The 26,498-nt window shown below is 36.4% G+C and overlaps 6 protein-coding genes across 12 annotated transcripts; 2 read left to right on the top strand and 4 right to left on the bottom strand.

Moving 5' to 3' along the window:
- Positions 1–105: 105 nt before the first annotated feature.
- On the bottom strand, positions 106–6,491 carry LOC143216627 (uncharacterized). Its single transcript, XM_076439888.1, has 4 exons — positions 6,369–6,491; positions 3,278–3,315; positions 2,066–2,314; positions 106–557 (listed from the first exon to the last, which is right to left on the bottom strand). The coding sequence occupies exons 1-4, from the start codon at positions 6,370–6,372 to the stop codon at positions 498–500; spliced, it is 351 nt and encodes a 116-aa protein (XP_076296003.1). The 5' UTR covers positions 6,373–6,491; the 3' UTR covers positions 106–497.
- A 548-nt stretch (positions 6,492–7,039) lies between these two features.
- On the bottom strand, positions 7,040–10,900 carry LOC143216600 (X-ray repair cross-complementing protein 5). 3 transcript variants are annotated; one of them, XM_076439824.1, is made up of 14 exons: positions 10,760–10,899; positions 10,454–10,503; positions 10,236–10,346; positions 9,711–9,925; positions 9,510–9,638; positions 9,348–9,426; positions 9,135–9,272; positions 8,893–9,052; positions 8,671–8,810; positions 8,455–8,598; positions 8,023–8,168; positions 7,526–7,771; positions 7,300–7,444; positions 7,040–7,217 (listed from the first exon to the last, which is right to left on the bottom strand). In XM_076439824.1, exons 2-14 carry the CDS (start codon positions 10,472–10,474, stop codon positions 7,203–7,205), a joined length of 1,689 nt encoding a protein of 562 aa, XP_076295939.1. In that variant the 5' UTR covers positions 10,475–10,503; positions 10,760–10,899; the 3' UTR covers positions 7,040–7,202. The 3 variants fall into 3 exon arrangements, with proteins under 3 accessions (XP_076295939.1, XP_076295938.1, XP_076295940.1); XM_076439823.1 differs by having other exon boundaries at positions 10,708–10,807; XM_076439825.1 differs by lacking the exon at positions 10,454–10,503 and having other exon boundaries at positions 10,760–10,900.
- A 281-nt stretch (positions 10,901–11,181) lies between these two features.
- Positions 11,182–12,419, top strand: Slbp (Stem-loop binding protein). The gene is made up of 3 exons (XM_076439872.1): positions 11,182–11,321; positions 11,407–11,950; positions 12,025–12,419. Exons 2-3 carry the CDS (start codon positions 11,445–11,447, stop codon positions 12,161–12,163), a joined length of 645 nt encoding a protein of 214 aa, XP_076295987.1. The 5' UTR covers positions 11,182–11,321; positions 11,407–11,444; the 3' UTR covers positions 12,164–12,419.
- On the bottom strand, positions 11,624–14,111 carry LOC143216615 (uncharacterized). Its single transcript, XM_076439866.1, has 3 exons — positions 13,389–14,111; positions 12,972–13,248; positions 11,624–12,902 (listed from the first exon to the last, which is right to left on the bottom strand). The coding sequence occupies exons 1-3, from the start codon at positions 13,532–13,534 to the stop codon at positions 12,534–12,536; spliced, it is 792 nt and encodes a 263-aa protein (XP_076295981.1). The 5' UTR covers positions 13,535–14,111; the 3' UTR covers positions 11,624–12,533.
- Positions 14,112–14,542: 431 nt separating this feature from the next.
- Taf8 (TBP-associated factor 8) lies at positions 14,543–16,504 on the top strand. Of its 2 annotated transcripts, none has more exons than XM_076439864.1 (5): positions 14,543–14,603; positions 15,298–15,584; positions 15,676–15,826; positions 15,902–16,045; positions 16,115–16,504. In XM_076439864.1, exons 1-5 carry the CDS (start codon positions 14,558–14,560, stop codon positions 16,282–16,284), a joined length of 798 nt encoding a protein of 265 aa, XP_076295979.1. In that variant the 5' UTR covers positions 14,543–14,557; the 3' UTR covers positions 16,285–16,504. The 2 variants fall into 2 exon arrangements, with proteins under 2 accessions (XP_076295979.1, XP_076295978.1); XM_076439863.1 differs by having other exon boundaries at positions 14,550–14,768.
- A 477-nt stretch (positions 16,505–16,981) lies between these two features.
- On the bottom strand, positions 16,982–26,341 carry Vinc (vinculin). Of its 4 annotated transcripts, XM_076439796.1 has the most exons (21): positions 26,007–26,341; positions 24,790–24,897; positions 24,563–24,708; positions 24,217–24,493; positions 23,835–24,035; positions 23,522–23,762; positions 23,195–23,427; positions 22,932–22,952; positions 22,425–22,791; positions 21,867–22,295; positions 21,703–21,794; positions 21,505–21,598; positions 21,209–21,253; positions 20,808–20,927; positions 20,547–20,618; positions 19,977–20,006; positions 19,703–19,827; positions 19,374–19,613; positions 19,207–19,297; positions 18,978–19,013; positions 16,982–17,840 (listed from the first exon to the last, which is right to left on the bottom strand). In XM_076439796.1, the coding sequence occupies exons 1-21, from the start codon at positions 26,061–26,063 to the stop codon at positions 17,671–17,673; spliced, it is 3,195 nt and encodes a 1,064-aa protein (XP_076295911.1). In that variant the 5' UTR covers positions 26,064–26,341; the 3' UTR covers positions 16,982–17,670. The 4 variants fall into 4 exon arrangements, with proteins under 4 accessions (XP_076295911.1, XP_076295915.1, XP_076295912.1 ...); XM_076439800.1 differs by lacking the exon at positions 20,808–20,927; XM_076439797.1 differs by lacking the exon at positions 22,932–22,952.
- Positions 26,342–26,498: the final 157 nt, after the last annotated feature.

Below are 26,498 nucleotides of genomic sequence, written 5' to 3'. Positions count from 1 at the left end.
AAACGGTTATCAAAAATGTCGAAAGTCGCATAAACTGATCTCCAGTTCTTCGAAAGCAGCTCTTTGAAGCCATTCTTGGAGGGATTAATGATTAATCTACCCGACTCCATTGTGGTTAGTTTTATTAATGTTATTATCAAAAATACAAATCGTCCATCAAGCATGGAAACTACGAAGCACCTCGGCACTTTTCGATATAAAAAAAAAGAATCATACAAATTTTCAAGTTGACTCGGTAAGAAATAATGTTTTACTACGAAGCGTATCGAGAATTATCATGTTGAATGAAATGTAATTATAATTTTCTCCTTCGAAGGTATATTTGATCGTTCCGTCGAGCTAGTCGCATGGATCATTGTTCTAATTTAAAAAAAAAAGAATAACGGAGTGCATTGTAATTATGGGACTGCAGGATGCAAGCTTGAGCATTAATGGAGGACTTAATGGCGCATTGCAAAATTGCAAACGTAGTTCGGCCGTGCAGCACCGATTCTCATCTATTTCTTGGCGAAGACATCCGCAGTTTTCTCGTCCCCTTCCGCGTTTCTGAATCGCTTCTGCAACGAGAAAAAAAAACCGACACCAATTCGTTACACGTGATGAACACAGGCGTTACGATGATCAGATGATGCGTGCATCTCGGGTCAAATTCACTTTCGCTTTGCTTATCGTTTATGGACCGCTTCTCGAGGCTCGCTTGGACTCGATTAACATATTCTATGGGAAATATATCATCGATACACGTTACAATTCCATTTAATGGGGTTTTAATTAAATGGAACCTTGTTTATGCGAATGGTAATCCAGATAGCACACGACGTATTGAAGACGTCCAGAAAAACGTTAAAGACGTCAAGTCCAAAAGTCTTACGTCCTAAGAAGACGCCTTTAAGACCATAAACAGTGTGATGTGCATTGGTATTATTTGTTCGAGTTACTGGTTTCGCTTTAATTTCAACTCTTCAATTTCAACTCTCCAATTGTCAAATTCAATTTTTCAATGTCAACTTATCAATTTCAACTTCAATTTTTCCATTTCAACTTCAATTTCTCATTTTCAACTTCAACTTTTCCATTTCAACTTCAATTTTCCAATTGCAATTTCGATTTCAACTTCAATTTTTATGATTTTTATAGATTTTAATAGCAATTGTTATTTTTATTACACTTTTTATGTCAATTCCACATGCGTTCTTCTGATAAAGCTAGATTTAACTTTAAACACGATGTTATCGAAATCTATTTTTACTTTTCCCTTGTTTTAATTTAATTAACATTTCTGGACCTTTAAGACATCTTATTGTTAGGGATGTCCTAAAGACCTCCCGAATGTCCGACATCTTTAAAACGTCTTGAATGTCCAACTGCAGACGTCTTCAAAACGTCTTTGCTCTATCTGGGAAGATCAATCTGTTTGTATCTGAACTACAAAATAGACGAATTTTCTAAGTAGCTATTATTACACAATGTCAAGCAAACCTCGCAAAACTGTGATGTAGGTGTTTAATCGCGTCAACGAAAACCGCGTGAGGTGAGGCTGAAGCACATAAGCTCCCTTTGGCAACCCGATTAGGGCAATCTGAACTTCTATTCTTCTTTTGATGCTTCTATCTTCCCTGGAGTGGAATTTCGTTATTCCAGTTACTGGACGTCCGGGATTGTCCCGGACAGTCCTGAATTTTTAAACGAGCGGTTGTGACAATTGATAAATAACGAATTATTAATCAACTATGCAACTTCTGTCTGGACGTTGATGTAACGTAAGGGAACTCGAAAATTCTCTGTGCAAGTAGAATAAGTCATCCTTAACGCAGACAGTTCCAGGCGTCTAATTTACTTGTCATATATTGTCAACTGATTGTAGAAGGTATAAGAATTCTCTCTTGAACTTGTTTATACAAATTCTGTCCGATGTTTCTCACCTCCTAAAATCACTAATGGCAATTGGTTACGGGTTTGCGCGAGGGAGAGACGAATTATTCTCTGCTTGCACTGAAAGTTTCGCAATTTTCTGGATTTCCGGGCTGCCCAACTTCTGTAGCCAGTGACTTCATCGGTGACTCACCATGATCCTGTACTTTTCTTTGCAAGCATACTCGGTCTCGTCCACGTCGTTGTAGCAATCGCTTTTATAGTCGGGAGGTATCGGTTTCCCCTCGAACTGGCACAATTTTGACAACGGTTTCGCGTTCACTATCATCTTCTCGAAGCCCGTCGGCTTTTGTTGCGGACAGTAGAACACGTCTGGCGTGTTCTTGTCGAAGACAATGCTTTTACGCATCATGTCGCCAGCCTCCGTCGCGACGAATACCATCTGATGGGAAGAAATCAATGTTCGCGCGGTTATTATACGTTTTCTCACTGTTTGCATCATTTTTCAGAGAAAGCGCTTCCTCCAATTAAAAAACATCGCGACGGCCGCTTTCTCTAACCCCGAACAAGAAAGAATTAAAAGAATTCGCTCGGTTTCTCGAGGCTCCAGGGGAATCGTCATCCTTATAATTAGGCTGCGGATCTTTCTGCAATATGAAAATGCTGTGCATCGACTGCAAGCAATAGAAACTGCATAGACATTCGCTTCTTCTGTTAGCAATTTATACGAATAATACAATCGTATTGTTAACGCATTACCGACCGGTGATTATTGCATAATTTTGAAAAATCTATGGTAAAAGGCTGAACACTTTCTATTTCTCAATGGGAACAGCAATTTTCACTGCGAACTAACAAGTCTTACGCTTTCTTTTGGTACAGCGCGATTATTGAAAATCCTATTAATAGCCTTTCGGTAGGTAAAGTGTTAAAATCATCAGTATATTCATACTCTTAAAGTCTTTTAATATTTTCACCGTTTTAAACTGCACTTACTCATTTTTGTTATAAATGCATCGAATCCGGAGTCTACTTATAACATTGCAACCGTTCTCGCTGAAAATGATGAACGACAGACACGATAAATGCAATCGAACGTTAATCGACAGTTTCCACGTTTTCCGCGTTACGTCTCGATCGTCCGCGGTGATTCATAGATCACGAACTCAGGTTTTCACTCGTGAAAGGAGATCTGTATTGGCACGGGTTCGCGAGTTTTGCGTAAGAAACCGAGTCGCGCGATTTTCAGTAGATTTTTTTTCCTGAGAACGAGGCAAAAGGATCGGATAAATTTGTGCGGCGATCGATGCCGATTTCTCCTCCGGCGATAACAATGAGCGCGAGCGTCTTCCGGCTGCGAGAGAAGCAGGAAGTCGATGCCTGATTCGCCTGCGTATTTACTTACGGCGAGCATTGCCAGCAGACAGCACACGTACGCGGTCCCTGGAAAAAGGAAAAGAAGTCCGAGTCAGTTTCCACCGAGAGTTGCGCGAGGGAATATGAAAATGTTCCGAGCGGCCGCAGCTCGCGCAACGAAGCTCGTTCGACACGCGCTATCATTAAATAAACGTCGACTGCGAAAACTGGGCCATTTGGAAAGGGAGTCAATGCCGATTAAGCGACAGCCTGTCCCTTTTCCGTCGAGTCATTCTCTAGACATCACTTAACGCTTGCCGCGTCGACGTCAGAAATCTCTGTTAATAGAAATGAGGAAACTGTTTACGCGATCATTATTACACGGGCGGTTCTTTATGCGAAATAAACATTTTCTACCTGAATTGCAGCGAACTCGAGTCGGATAGAAGTCTATTTTCTTTCTCAACCCCTTGCCCTACGATTCATTTTACGGTTCCGGTGATAAAACCTTTTCTGTAGATCATAATTTCCTAGAATGGAGATTTATATCTGTCGTATGCCGCTATACGTTCTCCTATAGCTGTATATTAACGAAATTATTTAACATACATATTTTTATCAGGATCTTATCAGAATCTTCATCACGAGTCAGACACGATATGTAAGGCAAGGGGTTAATATGTTTAATAGCTTGAACATAATATATATAACAGTATTTTTAAATTCTTCTAATGTTTCTACTGTATTAAGATCACACCAACTCCGTTTTATCATAAATGCATAAAATCCGCTGTCTACTCGTTATCCTTGTTTTACCATCGAATTACATAATGCTTGCACGTTTACCCGCCTCGGGATACAGCAACGATCAACATTGAGAGATCGCTATAGATACTCTCCATAAAAACTGGTATCAACTTAAAAATACATGAGGCAATTTCATTGAAAGCTGACGAACGGTATCGTAGCAACGGTTGGAAGTGGATTGGCACTATATTTGGCGAGGAAGGTGAAAATGACTGGACATCCGAAGATGCAGGCCAAGAACGGATTAATAATTGATGAAGCAGTCTGAGAAACGTTCCCTTGAACTGGTCTTCGATTTGATCTAACAACGAGTGGGAGGATACTGTCAGACAGACATTATTTTTATCTGTCTGATCTATCGCCGCTCCCCTGCGGCTTTTGCAAGGACGACGGGGTCGCTGCGGTTCCGCGTGGTGCGTTTCGTCGCGGGCTGTTACTGTTTCAGGATACGGATTACGCTCAACCGATACCTGTCTGACATTTCAGTACACTCTGTGTGACATTTACATAATACACGCTAGCCGTTTTCATTGATAGCAGTGCTAATTTTACGGACTCGTTAAGACCACGAAAATAAACAAATTCGGGGCGAAATTACGGACACCCTTTAAAAACTGATAACTTGCACGAAGTTTCATTACAATTTCGTCTATTGATCTTCCGATCCTCCACTATAATTCGCAAGTATCGTGAGAAAGAGAAGACATTCTTCCTTCAAACGGTTACTCTATCTTTAGACGAAAACAGATTTAAACACCTCATTAACGTGATTAGTTCCATCCTCATTAAGGCGAAACAGATTTGATGGCGCATTAAAACACAGAACGCGTCTAGTACCATCTTGAAAAAAGTTTCTTTCTCCTTTATCAAGATGTTCTTGCTTACTTCTAGGTCAATGTTTAACGAGGTGTAAAAGCGCGGCGTATTGCGAGAGCGATCGCTGACTCGGGATTTTTCTTTAAACTTTGGGTTCCAACCAATCTCGATTTTACTTCGTAGATGGACGTGCAAGCAGGATTACTCATTGGAAACGTGACATTTCTCATTCAACATTTCCCTGTGACATTTAAGGCATCATTTGCGAAAGCGACGAGGTAAGACCTGCCATGGAATCCTATTATTGAATTTTTAGTAAGTTCGAGGTGACGGGATCGCACCACTGAATTTATCAATTGAAAACTGTAATCCTATTTTTGTAATTGATGCGACGCCTCGCGTTATCAATCGCTGCTCCAAATAATCGCAGAATTCGAAGCACTATAGCCACGGCAATTTCACATCGTTCAAGTAATACCCCAATCATTTCAAACAGTTTACAGCTCTCCTCTTGTTAGAGTCCCACAACGTTGAAAAGAAGATTGTCAACTCCATTCTTCTTTCAGAGTGACATCGAGCGAGACGGAACCTCTAACTCTAGGACTAGAGCCTTATAATGCCAAATAACAACTATTTCGCTTCTATAAAAGATATTTCTCAAAAATGTGTTTTTCGTCGTACACCTGTCTGAATTTGATATTCGATAGTTCTCGTTACTCTACGTGAAAAACTCCGCGCGTAAGAAAATAAAAAAAGAAGAAGTATGCATCGTAATGAGGCAGTGATCGATCTCAAAACAGTACTCAACTTATTAAAACGATTAAAAGAAGAATCGAATTTCTTCCGCAAATCTAGTTAGAACATCCGCAATCTAGTTAGAAGATTTTCAGGGAAAAGATTTCTCGGCGAATAACGATTAGACCCGACCGAATGAAATCGTTTGGACGTCGAGCCCGTGTTAATTAACCCTTGTGTAGTCAACCGGGTACCCATTTACTGTATTTCTTTCAACAATTTGTTAATGTTCCTCTAAAAATATTACAAAATTTCTCTGAGTGTCCATTCTTTACTCGTTAATATATTTTAATGTTTAGTCTTATATAATGAGAACTTGTGCAAACACGTTAAATTCAGATAGGTTTTGAACAATCTATACATTTGGACGTAGACTCGTTTTTACGTAACGCTTTTCACTACTGAGAAAAACTCCATCGCATGCATTATCGAGAAATGAGAAAAACGAGTCTACCCTCTTAAGCTGTGTAGATGTCTAGAAGCGTGGCGTGCTATTGTTATGTTAGTGGAAAAGCGTCAGCATAGGACGAAACGTCGAGTCCACGGCATAGCTAAGTCTCGTCCCGCATACCTAAACGAAGACGCAAAATATTAATGCGTGGGCTTCGTGTTTGGTTCACGGCTCTCGGGCCACGGTGTGCAATATGACGTTCGATGACGAACGCGAGGTACCATTCGGTTAGCTTTGAACCTTCGGCTGTTCAACTCGAACGGAAACTCACCCATGCTGGTGAACGCTGGTCGCACGGCCGGGAACACCTGTTGATCCACACGAGACGGCGTCCCTTCGTTGACTGAGATCGCGGCGGATCCCGCACCTCACAGGTTCTGAAAGTGAGTGCCGTTATATTGTACAGGACGGACCAAAACCAGCGGACTAACAGTATCGGCAATCAACAGAGAGTCAGTGGTCGCTACCGTACATCTCGCTGAATTACAACAAACTGTACAACCTGGCTAACCATTTTCAAAAGCCTTCTCCTTTACTTCACTCGATTACAGCACATATAAGGATCATTCTCTCAAAGTATAGATGCGTAGATATATATACAGCTTGAAGAAAACACGCGTCTTTACAAAAATGACTGACAATGAGTCATGTAATATGAATGTTGAAAATAATTAAGAATTGGAACCTGTATGTTTTTGTTCGTTTGTATTGTCCTAAAAAGTTCATGCAATTCTTTAGCAATCACCATTCTTATTCTTTTTAACATCGACACATCTGTAGAATTGTTGCAAAGATTCGATTTGATCGCACAATGTAATTAGGAATTTTGGACGGTGATGGCAAACGGAGTGGGCAGAGCGTGGGTAGACGACCTCGTCCTTCCCATATTCAGACCATATAGAGTCATCAACTTGTGGGTTTCATTTCAAGAATCACATTTCTTCCATTATTATTCCATTTTATTTCGCGACCTCTTCTGTGCACGTTTTATTTTCAAACTGTTACAAAAATATTAGTTGGTAACTTATTCTTCTATGCAAGAAAAATGCGAGGTGGCAAGTAGACAACGGTTGTACAAAATACAATCAGCTCCAAACACTCTGGCTTATATGTCATCCGTCTGAAACGATGTTAAGCGATAAAATATGTACGTGAAAGGTTTTCATTATTTGTAGAGATGCTCCAATTATTTGCTATCTTACCAGATCGTCTAAGTCAACATCCACGACATCCATAGACACATCTATATCCTTGAAGACATCCTTGATGATTTCCTTATGCACATTAGCCTTTGTTTTAACAGACTCTTCAACATTGATCTTGTTAAAGTCGTTTCTAAAGTCATTCCTAAATGAAAAATATTACTGTTACTAGAAGACATGCTGTCTTCGAGGTTTTAAGATTTGATACTACGTAAATCACTTTTACCTTTTATTCTTTTTAGGGTCTATGTTCTCCAACTGAAATAGTTCTGCGATTTTTTCGAGATGACCTTTGCTGTTCTCTTTTACCGATTCGACCTCGAAAACTTTTTTTAAATAATCTTCTATAGGCGGTAATGGTTCATCTGGATGGAGTGCGCGATACGATAACTGATGCCATTTATGCTGCAATCCAGGATTGGGTACATATCCCGGCAGATAACACTGACTTCCATCTATTTCCTCGTTATCGCTATAGAAAAATATACTTATCAATAGACTGCAGATCTTTATGCAAAATAAAAATTGTCTGAATCGACTGCAAGAAGTAGAAACTAAGTTGAATGTTACTTCTTCCCTTGATGATTTTAATACAGGCGAAATCTAAAAGTTTTTTAACAAGTTTGAACTTCATCTACTCAATTTTGCTATAAATGCATGAAGATCCGCAGTCTACTTATCAACAATACACTGTCGACTCTTACGGACAATGTTCACGCTTACTCCGTATCAGGTAGCATCAAGGAGTCGAGTAAATTATCCACAGCTTTATTTTGTTCGTTTGACAATTTTCTCGCACAGGACTTGAGAGATCTCGATTCCATTATTCTTCTGTCCTCTGCGAACGGTAAAGATACTTCAGCAAGACACTACAAAATTAATGTGAATGCTGATTGAACCGCTGGTTGAGAAGATTATTTGAAAAGTATTGAGTTGGCAAGAAAGTAATTATCGGTATTTTAAGGTAAAATGATGATGATAAGGGCCAGAAGTTTTATGAGCACGGAATTGTGAAGCTACCAGAAAGATGGCAAAAGATCATCGAACGAAATGGAAAATATTCTATTGATTAAAGTTCATTGTTTGAACAAAACAATTGGGTTCTATTTCACAATACCGAAATTACTTTCTTGCCAACCCAATAGTTGAAAATACCCATGGTTCATCGGGATCGTCGATACACGGAAATAGTGCAACCATTTTTGGGGAACTATTGTTCCTATAAACTTTTCTTACAATAGCGACACAATTCCTGTTATGCATCGCTTCGACCAAACTGAAAAATGGCTTAACTGCAGTCTGAAAGATAAATGGCGCGCATGTTATTGTCTCTTCGAGTTTTCAAAAAGAATTTAGACAATGAAAACATACCTCATCTTTGCTCGAAGGTAACACAATAGATACACTAGTGTCGTACCAACAGTCTAAATCGATGTTATCTTTACTCGTAAAACTGTGAACAATATAGCTCTTCGGCCCAGATTTGTAACTCAGAGACTCTTCTAGACTTTCTGTATTTATAAAAAACATTCGTATATACACAATTATACTGTTTCAAATTTCTTGTACGGTAACTAAAGATCGATGACATACTTTCAATGGGAATAAAGTCTCCTCCGTATCGATACCCTGGTACAGTTTCATCTTTGTCGTAGTTCTTTCTCTGCCTGTCCAAGTATACTACTTCCGATGTAATTTTCTTGCCTTCTTTAGCAGTTTTCCACGACGGAAATGATTTATTATTTCCAGTTATCTGTAATAAATTATGCCGTTTACTTGAAATACTTGTATAACGTAACGTACAAAAATTCGGTAAACTTCAAATTTGTTCTTACTTTAATATAACTGGCAATTGGTATCTCTATGTCGGTTAATTTCAAATTAGCGTACCAAGGCATTGATTTTGTTACCGGATCCTTATAAAACCTCCACTCTGATATAGCATTAGCACACGTCGCGTGATGCCCATTTATCTATTTAATAACGAATAGTTTGTCAATGTCTCTTCCTACAACAAACTAAAAAAGATATGTTACAACAAGCGTTACCTTCTTGTGTAAATTGTTCAGAAATATTTCGCTATCGTTAAGAGAGCCCTCCGGTCTGTCTTCCAATGATTCCTCGCCTCTAAAAGATGAAGATATAAAATAGTACTGTGCGTAATTTTTTGGTCCATTATAAAACAGAAGCGCAATTAAAATATTTCATACATCGTATGCAACTGAATTTCATGTTCGCTTAACGTCTTTGCAATTTGACCTATTTGAAATTGCGAGATAATGTCCTCGTCTTCTTTAAAATCGGACATCAGAACTATTTTTCTTATACTCTTATCGACACTGAAATAAAATATAAACAAACAGATTATGTACAAGACTCGCGACGGACTACAAGTAAATTTTGAAACTTACGCATTTTCCTCTATGTACTTTACGGAAGCCATAAGCGCTTCTATCCAATTCGAGCAATATTTTGTGGCCTTCAACTCCTTAATCTTTTCTATTATCGTCCAATTTGGTATTACAAAATCTAGATATTCTTCCACGTGCTCTGTATCCAAGTCATTTTTTGTAACCGACGAACCCATTAATATCACAGCAATCTCATCTTTCGGTCGTAGGAAAATCTGTAAATTATTTGCAGAAATAGCTATTGGATTGGCAAGAAAGTAATTTCAGTATTTTAAGGTGAAATAGAGCCAAATTTTTTTATTCAAGCAATGATCTTTAACAAATAAGATATTTTCCCTTTTGTTCAATGATCTTTTGCCGAAAAGAACAAATAAGAAAATATCTTATTGATGAAAGTTTACCGCTTAAATAAAAAATTCAGTTCTATTTCACCTTAAAGTACCAAAATTACTTCCTTGCCAACCCAATGCATACTATAGTGCTAATTGCTTTTAACTGTAACCGATCATGGTATTTGTTTCCTACCTTATAATTAACAATTCTGTCGGCGATATGTTTAAACTTCTCCAACAAATCTGCATTTTTTGGTCTCCCAGGACAGGTCACTCCTATGTTTATTAACAATACCAATGTTTCCTGTAAATTATAAAATATGTGTTCCTTTTTCTATTCATGCGTAAATGCAAACAATTAATAAACGATCATCATTAATAAATAATATATTAAAAACAATAAACAATAACCTTCATCGATTTCGGTGGCATTTTGTATATTAAAAATATGTTCCGAAATCCTAAAAAATTTATAAATCATGATTATACTCTCTGATTATACCCAGACAACTAGGGCTGCACTTGGCAGCAATCATCCAAAACGCGACATAGCTGCGGCGCAGTAAACCTGCAGAACGGAGTAGTTGGTTGTCTGGGTATATATACGAACGATAAACTAATATACGAAATGAATTAGTTTGACCAAGTAATTTGAAAATTATTACTTATAATTGACGGAATGATGCACACTTCTACATAACAACAACTTGTACTGACTTGTACGCTTATTGCGATCCTAACTGATCCTAACCAATCTTAACTTTCTATTGGATCTGGAATGATCTGGAACTCTGGAACTCCTGATTCATACAAGCAACTCCCAAGCTGTAAATTTTAAATCGAAATATTTCTAAAAAATCCTATCTTTTGCATTATCGATTGAAATATCTAAATACGATATCGTTTGTCTGTTAAAATTTTCGTCGAATCCCTCCAAAATTTCCCGCACATTGAAAGTTGAGCTTAACGAACGTGATGCTAGGGTCGCGCAGAATAACAGGCTGTCAAAAAGGCGCGCATCATAGATTTGTAACATTTGCAAAATACTTACTGATACTTACCAATACTTACCTTTATACATAAATGCGATTGTACGGAGAAAAGTGGAATTATTCGGTGAATGGAAAAATTCGATTCAGTTCTTCGATCTCGGAATAAAGTGTGGATCAATAAGTTACCTTGTATTTACCGTGAAAATTGCAAATCAACAATTCTTCGTTATGCGCTAATTCAAAAGTTAATATCTTGATTTAGGTTACTTCTAATAGATACATACTTAGTAAGTATTGTTTACTTTACGTTTTATTATGACTGGTTAATACGTGTTCGTTTAAATCATATACCATGTTATTTGTTACTTACAGGTTGCATCGAGAATTAACATTTTCGATAATTATTTAACATGGAGACCGTCGTGAAAACTTCTCGGGTAGAATTGACCGACGAAGAGGATGCTCTTCTCAACGAAGCCATCTGTATGAGTTCAAACGAGCTCGGTAAAATATTAGAATCGGACAAAGAAAGCACGATCGCTCATAATTCTTTAAAGCTTCAATCACAGGAAGATAAGATTACTGTAAATTTCACCAAAAATATTAATGCAAACGTTAATAAATATGTTACAAATCATTCTACCAATATCAAATACGAAGACAACGTTAAGAATAAACCGGAAGATGTACACTGTTTACGCAAGAGAGCTAGAGAAAACAGTACGCACAATGAAGACACAAAAGTTTTTCGAAGCAGACGTAACAGCGACTCTAGTTCTACTACCAATTCGTCGGATAGCAGTAAGAAGCGTTTAGAATACGAAACGGATCCTATCGTATTGGCACGTAGACAGAAAGAAATAGATTATGGGAAAAATACGATTGGATACGATAAATATATTCAGGCTGTGCCTAAGTAAGAATCTTATAAACGAGAATATTATCAGAAACATTCAACGTTATCCATTTTATTAATTATATTTATTTTAGAGAGAAACGTACGAGGGAACATCCGAGAACACCTCCAAAATATATTAAGTATAGTAGAAGAGGATGGGACGGCATGATAAAATTGTGGAGGAAACAACTTCATCAGTGGGATCCTACCGAAGACAGCAACGCCAATTGAGATAAAGTTCAACCATTATTTTGTTACATAAAATTTAATTTTATAATACAATTTCTGTTTCCATGCCATCGTGGTTCCTCCTACATATAAATATTAGATAAAATGTAGTGTAAATTTTGGTACATTCTTATACATATTTATATGCATTAAGAAAACATAAAATGTATAAATTAAAAAATTTATATTAATTAATAGTTTAAGAGTAAGGTATTTGAAAGGAATACTTAGAACCTTGATTAAAAAAAGAAATACAGTATTATTGAAAAATTCTTTAATTCTCCATCTGCTTTATATATTATAAGTTACATTAAATATATGTTTTGATTATTTTCGAGTGTAGTTCGTATGTCGAAATTATACAAAGTCAATTTCACTGTTTGCTAGATTGTCTTTCCAATTGTTTCAATATATTATCTAGTTTTTCATTCGTCTTTTGCTCCATTTCATCGATTCTTTTCATCAACCTTGTCTCTACATCGTGGAGCTTATTATCTATGTAAGCCTTAATGTCCGTATTCGATTCGGAATGTTCTTTGTTATATTGTTCCCCCTTATTCTCATGACTCTCCGTTGCATTTGTGTTTAACGAGTTAAAAGATAGTTTAGTTAGGAATTGTTTTATGATTTCAGGATTAAAAATAGGTGGAGGTGGAGTTTCAGACTTAGTAATGGATTCTGTCATATAGAGCATTATACCGTATATCCACATAACCGAACCTTTAACGTTCGTTTTTGTAAACTGGAATGATATTAGAAATTAGTTAATCCGATCGCAAAAGCCTTTAGAACTTCAAAAGAATTCTTATACCTTTACGCTAGCTTCGGAAGTAGGCGGGTTAAACGTTGTTTTCGCAAGGTAAATATAATTATCATCAAAGTCATCCACCAGGTTTCCGAACACCGTTGTTTCGTACTCTCCAAATTGCTTGAAAAATTCTAAGACATAGGCCTCTGAAACTACGGCAATACGAGATATCATTTGGTGGTCCGGTAACTTTATCTCCAACATACAGGGCTCGTTAGAGGATTGAGTCGGTTCTAAAGATATACACGTATGCAGGTAGACTATTTCATCGACATTGACACTGTAAAAATAGTCGTATTGATCTTTTAATGTCAACAAATGTGTTTACATAACATTCTTACAAAATATACATTCAAACTTAATTTTTTGTAAATATTCAAACAGCTATTTTCGTAAACATTGAAGAAAAATTCTCGTTACTTCTCGAATTCGTGATCGGAGGCTGTCATAGTAAAAACATCGTGAAACTGTTTGTCGTTAGTGATTTTCCAATTACAAGAAATCTGCAGAAAATCTTTATTTAACGCTGAAGAGTTGTCAATCGTTTGATTATTTGGAAGTTCCATTATATGCACTATCTAAATACAATCTACACTTTTCTACAGAGTCAGTTCTATTAAAGTTTTTGTTTTTTATCTTCACTAAGTAGAGAGAAAATCCATGTTTTCACATTATTTTCATGTAAACATTGAACGCTCCATGGGTACTTCCGCGTGTGCAGGTTATCCTGCTTCTGTCAGTCTCTTCTCTTTAGTGAATAAGAAAATAAAATTATATGTTTGTAATGTTTGTTACATTAGGTTACATTCAGTGTTCCGATTTCCGATCATGGACCATGTTTCCGATATGGGCAGATATGGGGCAACTTTTCTCGCGCATGCGCGGCGATTTCAGCCTCAGTAAAGTAAGATTCTGGATAAAATGGGGTACCTTGATCACCCCGTAAAATTGTTAAAAATTGTTATGATTTGATTGTGAAAAATTAATGTATAACATGTGTATATTTTGTATATATGTAACTCGTAGGACACGTCCTGGAGTCTTTTTGTCCGGAACAGATTGTTTCGGTACATTCCCGCCAATATAACTGTCTCAGGGCTTTCTACGCACTACTACGTCACAATCGTAGTATAGATACGTTACTGTTTTGGCCGCGAATACGGTGGAAACGGAAGTTACGTTTACGTGTGTCGGGAACACTACACACTACCGCCACACAGTGCTTCGATTGTGCCCAACATTTTTCGTACGATGGATGGCCGCTAGAGGCGCTGCGCGGAAAAACAGTAACGTATCTACTATTGGGTAGCAGAGCGGCCAGAGCCCTGAGGCAGTTATATTGGCGGGAATGTATCGAAATAATCTTACCGGACAAAAAGACTCCAGGACGTGTCCTACGAGTTAAAAAATATACACAAATACACTTGTTATACATTCATTTTTCAGAATCAAATTATATAAATTTTTTAAAACTCTGCGAGGTGCTCAAGGAACCCCATTTCATCTACCCAATAGTAGATACGTTACTGTTTTTCCGCGCGGCGCCTCCAGCGGCCATCCATCGTACGAAAAATGTTGGGCACAATCGAATGCAATCGAAGCACTGCCGCCTGCCGCCACAGTTGACTGAATCATGTAAATAAATATAATATGAATCTCTATGGAGAAACATGGATATTCAAACGACAAATACACGAAGAAAAATATTGAATCATGTAGTTTGTAGCATTTTGGTTGAAAGTGGGTATGATACTGGTGATAAACAAGCAATAGAAACCCTGACAGAGATGCTACAGTCTTGTAAGAACTCAAATGAAATTTCACGATTCTAACCTCTCAATGTGTGTGTGTGTGTTTCTATCAGTTCTCTATTTATTTACTTTCATTTACTTGACACTACCTACCAGCAGTTATTTTATAGGTTTTGGTTGTTTATAGTACATAGGATTTCTTAATAAATTCAATAGAATTTCTTATCTACTTCAATAGAAGCTGAAATTTTTAATCTATTTTCTGGAACTATTATTTAAAAAAACAATTTTAAGCTCCTTTTCGACCAGAGTTTGGCAAAAGTTATCTCGTATAACGAATAAACCTATTTGTTTATTATTTAGGCGAGTGAACATGACAGCGTGGTTCAGTCCGGTGTTGTCAATCGGCAGACTACAGTGTTAATGAATGAAGGAATAACGTGTTATATATATGAATAACAAATAACGATTGAGGAACTGTGGTCGAATAACGAGTAAAATTTCATTGGAATAATGGCGAATTCTGTTTTCGATATAGCATAATCTCAGAAAATTCATGAAGAATAATGTTTTCACAGTTATCGTAGAGGTAGGAGAATCAGCAAGAAACTATTGCGAATTATCTGGCAGGACAGAACCGCTGATAGCAGACGTTATACTAGCGTTAATAAATATGGGTATCAAATTGGACAGTTTAGAAACATACGGAAAGAGATCGAGTAGAACAGTATTACCTCAACTTCAACAACAGACTCAATCAAAGCAATTAAATATTTTACAAGCTGGAGTAAAGCATGGTCATCCTTCTCATATACCTGGTTATTTACCGCTCTTTCCTGATCCACATGCATATATTAGGACACCGGTAAAAATAATTCTGCTATCCCGGTTCACGTATTCGTTTACCAATAAAATTTACAGCAATTTTTATTATTATATCTTTTATTTATGGACAGACTCACAAACAGCCGGTCACAGAGTACGAAGCGATAAGAGAAAAAGCAGCAACACAGAAACGTGATATCGAAAGGGCGTTGACCAGGTTTATTGCGAAAACTGGAGAAACGCATAGTTTATTTTTAACAGAAGACAATAGTATGTTTCCATGTAAGTGATTTGACTATAACCATGAGATACTTATAATCATATATATTCGAGTCATTCGATGCATTGTTCTTCCAGTGATATCGTGTAAGCCTCAATTTCCTAGTTACCTGTCTGCTCTTCTTCCGCAAGATCAAGTGTTCGAAACCGATCAAGATTTTCAATTCGAACCGAGCCCGGTAAAAAAGAAAAAGGAACAAGAATTGGAAGAGACAGAAGAAGGTCTGACTATTCTTTTTTGCATCTAACTAGTATTATATTTATAAAACTGTTAATTTTGTGTCACTGTAGGTATGAAAGTACAAACCGAAGATACCGAACAAAACGGAGAAACTACAATGCAACAAGATGCTATCGACAATCCTTATCTGCGTCCTGGAAAAATACCAAAAAACAAAATGCCAGGAGCTGTACCTCCTAGTTTACACACAATGAAGAGAGATCCTCTAGAATGTCAATAATTTGATCGAATAACAGTAATTCTTTTCTCTTTTTTATCTAAGTTTATTAATTATTGTACGAAAAATGTATATAATGTTTTCATACTATAAATGAGTTTTAATATTTGTATTACAATAAAAATTAGTCTTTATTATAAATAGGTATACAGAAATTCAGAATGTATTACTAAAAATTAGTATTATATAATATATAAAAACATTCCATCTTCTTGTTACGAGATTACTGTTTGCGCTATTGTTTAATCTACCTGTTTTGTTGTTTAGTAGCATAGTACTAAATTGATTCCACATATTTGGTTTAACATTGTTCACTCTTATATTATCTTGCAATATTTCGTACTTGTATTGCACATACATATAGCACCAGTTCGAAAGAAAAAGAGTATACAAAGTCGGCTATGTAAATTCTCTAAAAGGGACGATTAGACAAAACTTATAAAAATAGATTTCCTTATCGTAATATTGCATGTTATGTACTTCTACATAGAAGTATATTGCGGTAAATAGCACCCTATTAAAATGAGATACGCGAGACTTTCACTCTGTAAAAGTACGACACGCTATTCTTGGGAGTCGATTGTATTTTTCAGAAATATAGATAAAAATTTCTTGCCCTAATGTGCTCGTATCGGGTCAATATTAATATATGAAGTACACTTACTGTGTATACGCGTACAAATATATAGCAAATTGGTAATTTGTATAAGGCATAAGCTCTATCGTCTCTACTGAATTTTACTTTTCATTTATGTTAGACCGAGAGAGATAGGCTCTTTAAATACGGCATCTGAAAATACTTTTAGATTATACTTCAGTGATTGAGATATGTTTCCCAATTCATGCGAAGTAGTTCTCTACCATTAATCACTAGCTCATTTGTTACATTACAAACTATATAGCTCTTACGCGGAGAATATATTATTTGTCAGTACGTGTATAAATATAAATTATCGTTACGATTATGTTTTATGTTTGGAGACTATTACAAGAATTACAGTTCTGATGCGCAGAAGACACTGAATTTTTTCTTGTGCATGATAATGTCGAATATTAATCTTTTTTCTTCATTGCACGAACTTCGAGCACGAGGAAGACATATGCGAAATAGCGAACGTTCGCAAAAGTATTTAGACAATTTCTTGGTTTAAAAGAAGTGAATAATGTTGCTTGGATTGAAAGAAGTGAATAATGTTGCTTGGATTGAAAGAAGTTTTCTTCTAGGAAGACTAAAAAAAATTCAATGGATTCTGATCATCAGAATGTTGCCTTCTTGTTAGAACACTTTCTTGAAATATACCATGTGGAATCTATGTATATCGTTAAAAGGTATCTAACATTAGGAAGTCTTACCCATTTGTTCTAATTCACTTTCATTATTTCAACTGCTCAGTATTGGTACCAAGGCTGACGTCGCACCCACCGCAGCTTCATACCAGAAGCTGTTCTTATTTTTATGCTTGCACATTCTGCTGCACGAACTGTTTCCTTTACGCTCTGCATAAGATTTTGAGCATTCCCGACAAGCATGTCTGTGGCTTCTTGGTCTTCCTCTGTACCTGAATTTTTTAAAGAGAAATTTACTATTGAATTCGACATTTCACAACGAAAAAAGAAAATTACAAATAATGATTACAATGTACAAGTATTCGTCTCTACTATTACACTCCATAATGTAACAGAGTATATTAATCGAAATTATTGTACAGTGAAATAAATCAAAGGAAGGTAAAGAATCTCTGTGACATATAGTAACAACATGTCGCATAAATGAGTATTCTCATTGAAGAATGTATCAAGGGATGTTGTAGATTGAGTAATCAACTATTACTTACAGGGGTAACTACTATAGTGTATTGCATGCAATACATGTGAGCTAGTAGTTTTTAAATATTTGGTTGTTGCTAAAAATGTCCAATTTTAGAATGCAAATGTTATAGTGCGTTTTGATCAAGAAATACTATTAAACATCGGACATTTCATATGCAACAACCTAATACATACATGTGTAGGAATGTTCGAAAAACAGGTCCTGACTGTCCAAAGGTGAAAACAGTATGTGTTTTAATGAAGTAAATCATGCAAAAGGAACAAACCCAAAATGTGGATGCTAAAATCGACGGAAAATGGGCACTAGTTTTAATGATGTCGATGTATACCAGTCTGGTCTGCTGAGAACTAATTCGACGATATATGAAACTGATGATAGATGCCGAACTTTTTTACAAATACAATAAACTGGTTTTTACGTATACACAACGTTAATGTTGACGTATTGTCTATTATTGTGAACCATATGGTCTATGCTAACGTATACTTATTGCATGATAAACTTACTGCAGCCAATCAATTCGTCTACACCATGATGAGTAGAGGCACATTAACCGAAAACCATTTAGAAGTTTCAATAAAAGGTCAATAACTATGATTTGTTTGATAACGAAAATATTAGAAATAGGTTTGTAGATATTGTATTCGATTCGTTGAATTTATGTTTACTTGTTTGCATCACCGTTACCTTCTCTTTATTATTAAAAATGTTTTAGAGATAAAGAAACATCTTCTGTGGGGGAGACAAAAATCCGCATGCATCGCAATGCAAGTGCAAGACTCGCGGAATACTCGAAAATTAAACAAAATAAATGCTAAAAGAGAACGATAAAGACATCAAGCATAATTTATCAACTTTCTTTTACCATAAAGCATCAACTCTTCCCAGGTGGGGAGCGTCTCTATGTACGAAAAATTTAGTTAATAACTGTTCATCGGAACAATTTCTTTGAGAATATAAAAATTATACTCCCCAACACATCCATTAATTTTTATCAAGTGTATGAGAAGTTTCACCACGTAAAGTATATATATATATATATTTCAACAAGAATACTTAGTTCTTGATTTCAAAAAAAATTTGATTTACTATACCTTGTTCTCCCAGCATGGTAGCCTTTACTGTTGATAATATTTTCAACTGCGTGCCTATAGTGGGTATACGTTCACAAACTTGAAGAAGATTCTAAAAAGTAAATATAAAAATCGTAATATAATCTAATAGTATAAAAATCATAAAATATTCAAAAATATATACGTACCGTACGAATACGTTTATCGGTACACTCTCTAGCCAGTTCTTTAGCTAAACGAGTCACTTCTTGAGAAGCTTCTGCGATAGCTTTCGCGCATGCAATCAAATCTCGTTTGTTGCCGCCTTCTCCTCTAACTAAACCTGATAGTCTTCCCATCAAAATCGCCATCTTCTTTGCCGCAGCAATAATCTCGTTATCTTTGCTTGACCATTGTCGTACTTCTTGATGCAGACCATGAGCAGCCATCTAAAGTTTTACGAGAAAACCTTTTATATTCTATACAAGTGTTCATTTTACAGTTCACAAAAACCTATCAGAAAGTACGATTAATGTACCATTATGGGCTGATTAGGTTGCGGTGCGTGCATAAACATTTCGTCCTCGTCATCTGTTTCTGGTGGTGGAGGTCTCGGGGGTGCTATGTCTCCACCAGGCAATGGTGGACGTGGCGGTGCAACTTCTACGTAAGAAAAAATAGAAACTGTTTATAATAACGATACAACACCTTGTAAGTCTGTATCAAAAAGTTCGTTGAATAGATGTTATTCTTTACAGAACGAAATACAACATCCACTTGTACGGAGAAAAATGCAGGAGTTTTATAATTACCATCGTCATTATCATAGTCGTAATAATAGCCTGTTATTCCACGCAGCATTAAAGATGCAAACACATTGTTAAAGACATATCAGTACAACAGGTATTTTAGTATGCATGCAGTGAAAATGTATCGCACACATTATATGTAGTATATTAATAATGAGCGAACAGTTTGAGATATTAACATGAGAGACAGAAATTTAATATTCCTATATCTGTTATACGAATAGTACGGTAAAATGAAATGCAGACTGATCATTTTGATATAGCGTGAAACATAAAAGGATGTATGAATTGGCAAAAATAATGAATTTGACTAGTAATACATTATATCTTCCATAACTCTCGTAATTTATACGGTAACTAAAGAGAGTTGAAATTTTTCTAATTCAACAAAATGTAGTAGATGCAACTTTACGAGCTCTTATACTTTGAATTGTATGTGCTCAAGAATAGTAATTGAATTTCACGAAATACAATTGATTATAATTTATAAACATGCTTATTAACCAGGAAATAAAGTTTTGCACATCGAACGCTTGCTGTTTTCAGATCCTAAAGTTACTAATTTTAAATTACCTCCATCGCGAACTGATTTTTCTAACTCGTTTTCAGAAGCCAGTTCTTGATACAGGAGATCAGGGTTATCTCCTGATAAAAAAAAAATAATTAATTTTGGATCCTGACGTATCAAAGAACAGTATCATCACTGAAATTTTCACACTATTGTTTGGTATGAGATTTAAATAATTTACAATGTAATCTAAACAACATATGTGACGTTTAGTCCAATTATTTTCTTTAAAATTGACCATATTCTTTTTTAATAACAGTAAATACCTTCACGTGCCCACTTTGGTAATGGACTGATAGCGCGATGTTGGGGTTTATTTATGTTCAGATTAGGGCTGATGACACATAAATTGCTTGGCGATGGTTGATTTCTTAAAGGTTCACCAACTAGCATTTAAAGAAAAATTTGCAAATATTCAAATTTTCCATTAAAATTAAAAAGTAAAACGGGGCAAGATATTGTTACGTCGAGATATAAGTTATCCAATACAAATTAAGTTTAAAACACGACATGAATCTTTTATTAAATACAATATTTTTTTTATCGGAAACACTATTATTACTTTTTGTTTGCCTATATCTTGGAAACCAATAAAAATAGGATTCAAAAAATATCATATTATGATCATCAATCATGCATAAATCGTCTTCGTGCAAACACATAGTACCTTTGTCTGTGAAGTAATTATATCGACGGCTTGGCAATTGTTCGTCTGGAAGAAATATGCAATTATCGACTTTTATTATACGAAAATATTTACACTTCGTATAAAAAGCCTATTGTCATATTCATGTTCTAATATGATTATAAGTATTATTGTCTATTTTTTATAAGAACTTGGAAGCAGAAAGAAATGTGAAGTGATGATGTAACGATGTGCATTTGTTTATCATTTTTACGTGGTAGTTATTAAATACCTATTTCCATAAAAAGATATATTAAACAAATATTTTATATACTTACCATCGTTAAGATGTAATCGTGACACTTCTGGTGGAGGTATGACATCGGGTTGAACCGCAATAGCTTTACGAACGTGGCCAACATTAGTCAAGAGCTACAAAGCAGTAAATAATAGCAATAATAAATAAAGCAATAATAAATCAATAATAGTGACAAATTTCATATTATAATTGTTTTATTCATTTATGTTCTACTTACTGCTCGATTGCTTTCTCTCCAACGAGAGACTGCATTACTATCGTTGATATTAATCGCAACCAGCTTCGCATCTTGCACCATTGGAGCAACACCTGAGTAAATGTAATTGATATAAATTACACATTTCGCTCACTGAAATACTATTCAACATTCAGTATACTCACTGCTTTGAAGTATATCAGTTGCATAGTTAACTCTCTGAATGAACGCTGGATCTTCGCTGTTATCGCTTTCTTGTTTGGCCACTAAAATCACTCGGTTGGCCAGTCTAGCGATTGCAGCTGTATTATCTACCATCTTCTGTGGATGACTCTTAGCGATAGCCTCTTCACACAGGAACGAATGCTTCTGCATTTGCTCCTCGGAAGTTCTAATAAAGTCACCGCTGTCTGTTGCTTCGTCGCATAATGCCCGCGCCCTTTGCATCGTTTCCGCGTACTGCTGTCTTAAATTTTCAAAATGTTCATCCGCAGCTTTGCTGTTCGGATACGTCATTCGAATTCGTCCAGCATTTATCAATTGTGGAGTCAAAGACTCGACCTGCGAAGCACTCGCAGCCAGAGCTTCCGCCAACTTTTTGTTGCCTCCACTTCCTGAATTTTAATCAAACGGTTAATCAATTTTAGTAATAGTCGATGAATAACAACTTCAGTCTTTCTGTCAAACTATTACTAGATGACACACAATGAGTTTATTGTAACGGTAATAATATTTTTACGTACCACCAGCAGCCACCATCCTGGCTGTCTTAGCTGCTCTGTTAGAAAATGTTTGAAGAGCGTGTGTTCTATCGTTGAAGTTTTGATCGCGTCCTGGAGTACCTTCCGGAGCTAACACAGCATCCGTAAACTGTTTCAGGGGAGTCGTGATGTCGATAAAATCTTCGACTACTCTTGACACAACGGCCTGTTGTATTCTGTTCTTTAGCTCGTATAATTTATGCGACAACTGACGAGCGATTTCTTGAGCACGCGGCGTATTTCCTTGGCCATGAGCACAAAGATCTCCAAGTTGATGAGAAAGATTGTCAACCTCGTCGCACAATTGCAGGATCTCTGCTTTGTGTATGCCCGGCAAACCTTCGGCAACCTATCGTTCAAAGTACAAACCGACTGATAAACATGAGACACGTTACAAGTTAGGCCGCATTTTAATAGAAAGGTACCAACGATATAATTGAATCAAGGTGCACTTTAGAATAAGTACTCTGTATGTTACACGTAACTTACGCTCGCTACATGTTGCTGATTCTGACTCCGTTGGCGGCATTCAAATTATTAAAGTTACATGATAAGCCTCTGTATTGACAGTGATACTGTACCTAGGTTATAGGATAGGGACTGAAAACTGTAACCGATATCCTCGTAGCAGCTATAACATTGTTTCGATTCTTCGTAATTGTGTCAAGAACCGAAGCCGATATTATGACTGTTTTCAATCCCTGGCATAGGAGGATATCGGAGAATTTTGTTGATTGTACGCTATGTCGTACCTTCTTTCCTTCGTGAATGATCAAAGCTATAGCTCTCTGGCCAAGTCCTTTGTCGTCGTGTTGAGGATTCAACAGCCATTTGTTCGCTTGTTCTAAGCGACCTGCGACCGTGTGAGCAGTCTGAGTGGTTCCAGATTTGTCGGCAGCCACTATAGCGGATGCAATGGAACTTCTGAGTTCGTTCACCTTCTCCTTGATCCCGCGAGCTAATGCCTCTGCTTGCGGTGTGGTTCCTTTAAACGCATAGAAATGTAATTGTAAATTAGAAGACGCGTTTAGCGGGCACGAATATTAGATTGTTAACAGTTCTATTTAAAAAACTAGAACCTCTCTCATTCTGCCGTAATTCGCAAAGAGCATTGGTCATGGTGACGATTTGCGAAGATAATTTATTTAACGGTTCTGCTTGCGAAGGAGGAAGATATCTGTCTGCCAGACGCTGCGCTTGCTCTACTATTTGACGGAGACTTTTTTCTCCTACTCCGCCGCGTAAGGCGAGTCCATCGTCTAACCAATCGTATGCTGCTCTTATTCTGGACTCGATAGCACTCTGTGCCTTTTTAAGAACCTAAAAATTAACGACAGGGTTAATTATTGTATTTACTTATCGAGTTATCCAAGTTTAAGTCACAGCTCTTACCGTCAACTGATCAGCGTCCCATTCTTCTTCGTCGTACGTTGTCAACTGTAATACTCTAATAATTTCGTTCAATTCGTCGGACATTCTACCAGATAGGTAATTCCGGTTTTCAGCCGCTTCTTCCGCTCCCTTACCTCCTTGAGATATAATATGGATAAAAATTTTCATCGAGCAAATAAGAATCGGCGCAAGAGTTTTCACCTGTTGGAAAACTAGAAGTTAGAGTTCATAGATACAATAATCATTAGACCACGGACTATTATAAAAGGGAAAATACATTTTCATTTACTTCAAACTACTGCTACTAATTTTTCTCATAAGCGCATAAAACCCGCAGTCTAATTATAAATATTAGATATATATACATTCTTTCTAAACCAACCTGATCCAAGCATCGAACGAGAATCTCCCTATGCACTTGATGAGTCAATTCTTTCTCACGAGCGCTCACTTCTTTCGAGACTTTACTGAGGCAGGGGCTCAAGTTCTTAAGAAAATGAACTAGATCCTCCATGGTTTCAATGACTTCCGTCACCGCTAGATAGTCCAATACTCTCTTGCATTCTCTAATAATTTTGCGTACTTCGCTTTCGTCGAAACAGAGCAACAGCGAACTGGTACCTTGAAGAATACCGCGCGAACCTTCTATAAGCTTTTTCCTATAAACAAAGAATCAAAGAAATTATTTACCATAAGGAATGAAAAGAATAAAAAACCATTTTTAATACCTAGCTGGTCCAGAGTAAGGATCTTGTTTAAGCATAGCTGAAGCTTCTTCCAAAAGACGCGAAGCACCTTCCACACGTTGCAGCGCGGCAGGCATGTCTTGCTTAAGTAAAGCATCATCCGAAGAATTTATTGTTTCTTTCCCGACCTACACATAATAATCGTTATAGGCAAAAATGTTTAATAATATTCCAGTTATATGGCAGGAACATTTTCTTCGCGAGTTTACCTTCACAAGATTCGCCACCGCCATACTAACTGCTTGTACGGGTCTGCCCAAATCAGGCATCGCGTTTCCATCTTCAGCTTCTTCGTGTAAAATAACAAGTCTCGAAACCTGTGTTACGAAACAACGTTTGTATAAAAAATATAAAATTTCATATGTTCCATTCGATTTCTAATTGTAGTTTCCTCGCTTTAAAGATTGGCGTGAAACAGATTCATTCGCAAATTATCGATTCATTTCTGAAAACTATCACTCATAAAACTTGTCTGCATCGAATGCAAGGAACAGAAACCAAATTGAATGTTATTTATTCTTCCCTTAATGATTTTAAATTTTCATTTATCATTTTCAATTTTCAAATTTTTTAATTTTCCAACAATTTTGAATTTTATCTACTCAATTTTCCTATAAATCCATAAAGATCTGTAGTCCAACGATTAGAATCTCCTACAAGGTTTCAAAAGTGTTTCGAGCATGGCAATAAATGTTGTTCTACTTATTATTGCGTTAACATTGAAATAAAGTGATTAACATGTTGAAAAGGCCATTAGGCTTAAATGCATTCATATTTGTCAAGGTGGAATGCGTGGGATGACATGATGATAGGTAGCTTCAACCTGTCCTTTTTTGGAAATACCAAGGAGTCTCAGGTGGTTAATATGTTTGTTTTAGCGATTTAGCGAGCAAAGGGATTGAGTTTCATACATCCAAGCTTTCAGACCTAAAGATGAATTTAGTATCCCTGCCCTATATTCGTAGAATGATGTCATAGTTCTATATAAAGAAACACAAGTCAGTTGGCAATTTGAGTCATAGTAAATAGACCTATTCATAATTGATATTAATGTTAAAACGAGATTAAATTACATTTTTCATACGTTTCTTATAAAAAAATTCCATCGAATTGTTTCTTTTTAATACGTAATCTGACAGATTCGAAATGTATACAATCAAATTGTATATAAATAGACAAGCGAAGACCAACAAGAAATGTTTACATCGTGTTTTTACGAATAAGCATTTTCGAAGATAAATAATTGTTTACAGAATAACAAGTTCCTTATCGGCTACGCTTTTACGATGTGTTATTTTTCAACGTTCTGCCCTTCCCTTTTTTATCTTTTTAAAGATAAGAGAAACGAGCAAAATGACATTTTCGGAAATGTCATAGCATCGCGGATATATTTTTATTAAAGAGTAAGATCGAAAAGTTTAATTACCTGTTGTGCTACAGGCTCGAGAATACTCTCTATAGTTTTTGTGTGAAATACCGGCATCTTGACGTCTTTACTTCTGAAAATGCAGAAATATCGGCTACCCAACTGTATTCACAAGAACAATATTATGCTGAGAGAGCGCAACCGAGAACTAAATACGTGTAACACATTCGATAATTCGGAAACAATTCACTGTAAAAACAAGAAGAAACAATTCGAACAATACGGCTCGCGCGACAGCAAGAATTGTAGCTCCGAATGCTCTGATGGATCGCGATCAAGAACAATCAAGAATCCTAAATCCTAATTACTGCTCGACTGTGCTCGACTCGAGAAAATCGTATCGATGCATCATCGGTCGAGCATTTAGGGAAAACAAGTTAGCCAGAAATTCGCAAGTTACCAGAATCACTTGTCGATGTTCCAGAAATTCCCTATAAAGTTCGCTGGCATTCGCTAACATTCGCTAATTACGATTGGTTACGATCAGTAACG

This window comes from Lasioglossum baleicum, chromosome 15, assembly GCF_051020765.1.
Source record: "Lasioglossum baleicum chromosome 15, iyLasBale1, whole genome shotgun sequence".
Classification (NCBI taxonomy): Eukaryota; Metazoa; Arthropoda; class Insecta; order Hymenoptera; family Halictidae; genus Lasioglossum; species Lasioglossum baleicum.
The sequence above is the reverse complement of the archived record's forward strand: the minus strand, read 5'-3'. Positions and strand labels throughout refer to the sequence as shown.

Excerpts from the sequence above, each read along its gene's own strand:
- LOC143216627 (XM_076439888.1), bottom strand. Across the intron at positions 2,315-3,277 it reads GTCTGCTGGCAATGCTCGCC|ATGGTATTCGTCGCGACGGA; the intron begins GTAAGTAAATAC and ends TCTTCCCATCAG. Across the intron at positions 558-2,065 it reads AAGAAAAGTACAGGATCATG|AAGCGATTCAGAAACGCGGA; the intron begins GTGAGTCACCGA and ends TTCTCGTTGCAG.
- Slbp (XM_076439872.1), top strand. The coding sequence starts at position 11,445 with ATGGAGACCGTCGTGAAAACTTCTCGGGTAGAATTGACCGACGAAGAG. Across the intron at positions 11,951-12,024 it reads TATATTCAGGCTGTGCCTAA|AGAGAAACGTACGAGGGAAC; the intron begins GTAAGAATCTTA and ends TATTTATTTTAG.
- Vinc (XM_076439796.1), bottom strand. The coding sequence starts at position 26,063 with ATGCCGGTATTTCACACAAAAACTATAGAGAGTATTCTCGAGCCTGTA. Across the intron at positions 23,428-23,521 it reads ATTACGGCAGAATGAGAGAG|GAACCACACCGCAAGCAGAG; the intron begins GTTCTAGTTTTT and ends ATGCGTTTAAAG. Across the intron at positions 22,792-22,931 it reads ATCAGCAACATGTAGCGAGC|GTTGCCGAAGGTTTGCCGGG; the intron begins GTAAGTTACGTG and ends TTTGAACGATAG.
- LOC143216600 (XM_076439824.1), bottom strand. The coding sequence starts at position 10,474 with ATGCCACCGAAATCGATGAAG. Across the intron at positions 10,347-10,453 it reads TGCCACCGAAATCGATGAAG|GAAACATTGGTATTGTTAAT; the intron begins GTTATTGTTTAT and ends TATAATTTACAG. Across the intron at positions 7,772-8,022 it reads TTGATGCTACCTGATACGGA|CGATAACGAGGAAATAGATG; the intron begins GTAAGCGTGAAC and ends ATTTTTCTATAG.
- Taf8 (XM_076439863.1), top strand. The coding sequence starts at position 14,639 with ATGGATATTCAAACGACAAATACACGAAGAAAAATATTGAATCATGTA. Across the intron at positions 14,769-15,297 it reads GACAGAGATGCTACAGTCTT|TTATCGTAGAGGTAGGAGAA; the intron begins GTAAGAACTCAA and ends ATGTTTTCACAG. Across the intron at positions 16,046-16,114 it reads ATTGGAAGAGACAGAAGAAG|GTATGAAAGTACAAACCGAA; the intron begins GTCTGACTATTC and ends GTGTCACTGTAG.
- LOC143216615 (XM_076439866.1), bottom strand. The coding sequence starts at position 13,534 with ATGGAACTTCCAAATAATCAAACGATTGACAACTCTTCAGCGTTAAAT. Across the intron at positions 13,249-13,388 it reads TCCGATCACGAATTCGAGAA|TGTCAATGTCGATGAAATAG; the intron begins GTAACGAGAATT and ends CTATTTTTACAG. Across the intron at positions 12,903-12,971 it reads CTTCCGAAGCTAGCGTAAAG|TTTACAAAAACGAACGTTAA; the intron begins GTATAAGAATTC and ends ATATCATTCCAG.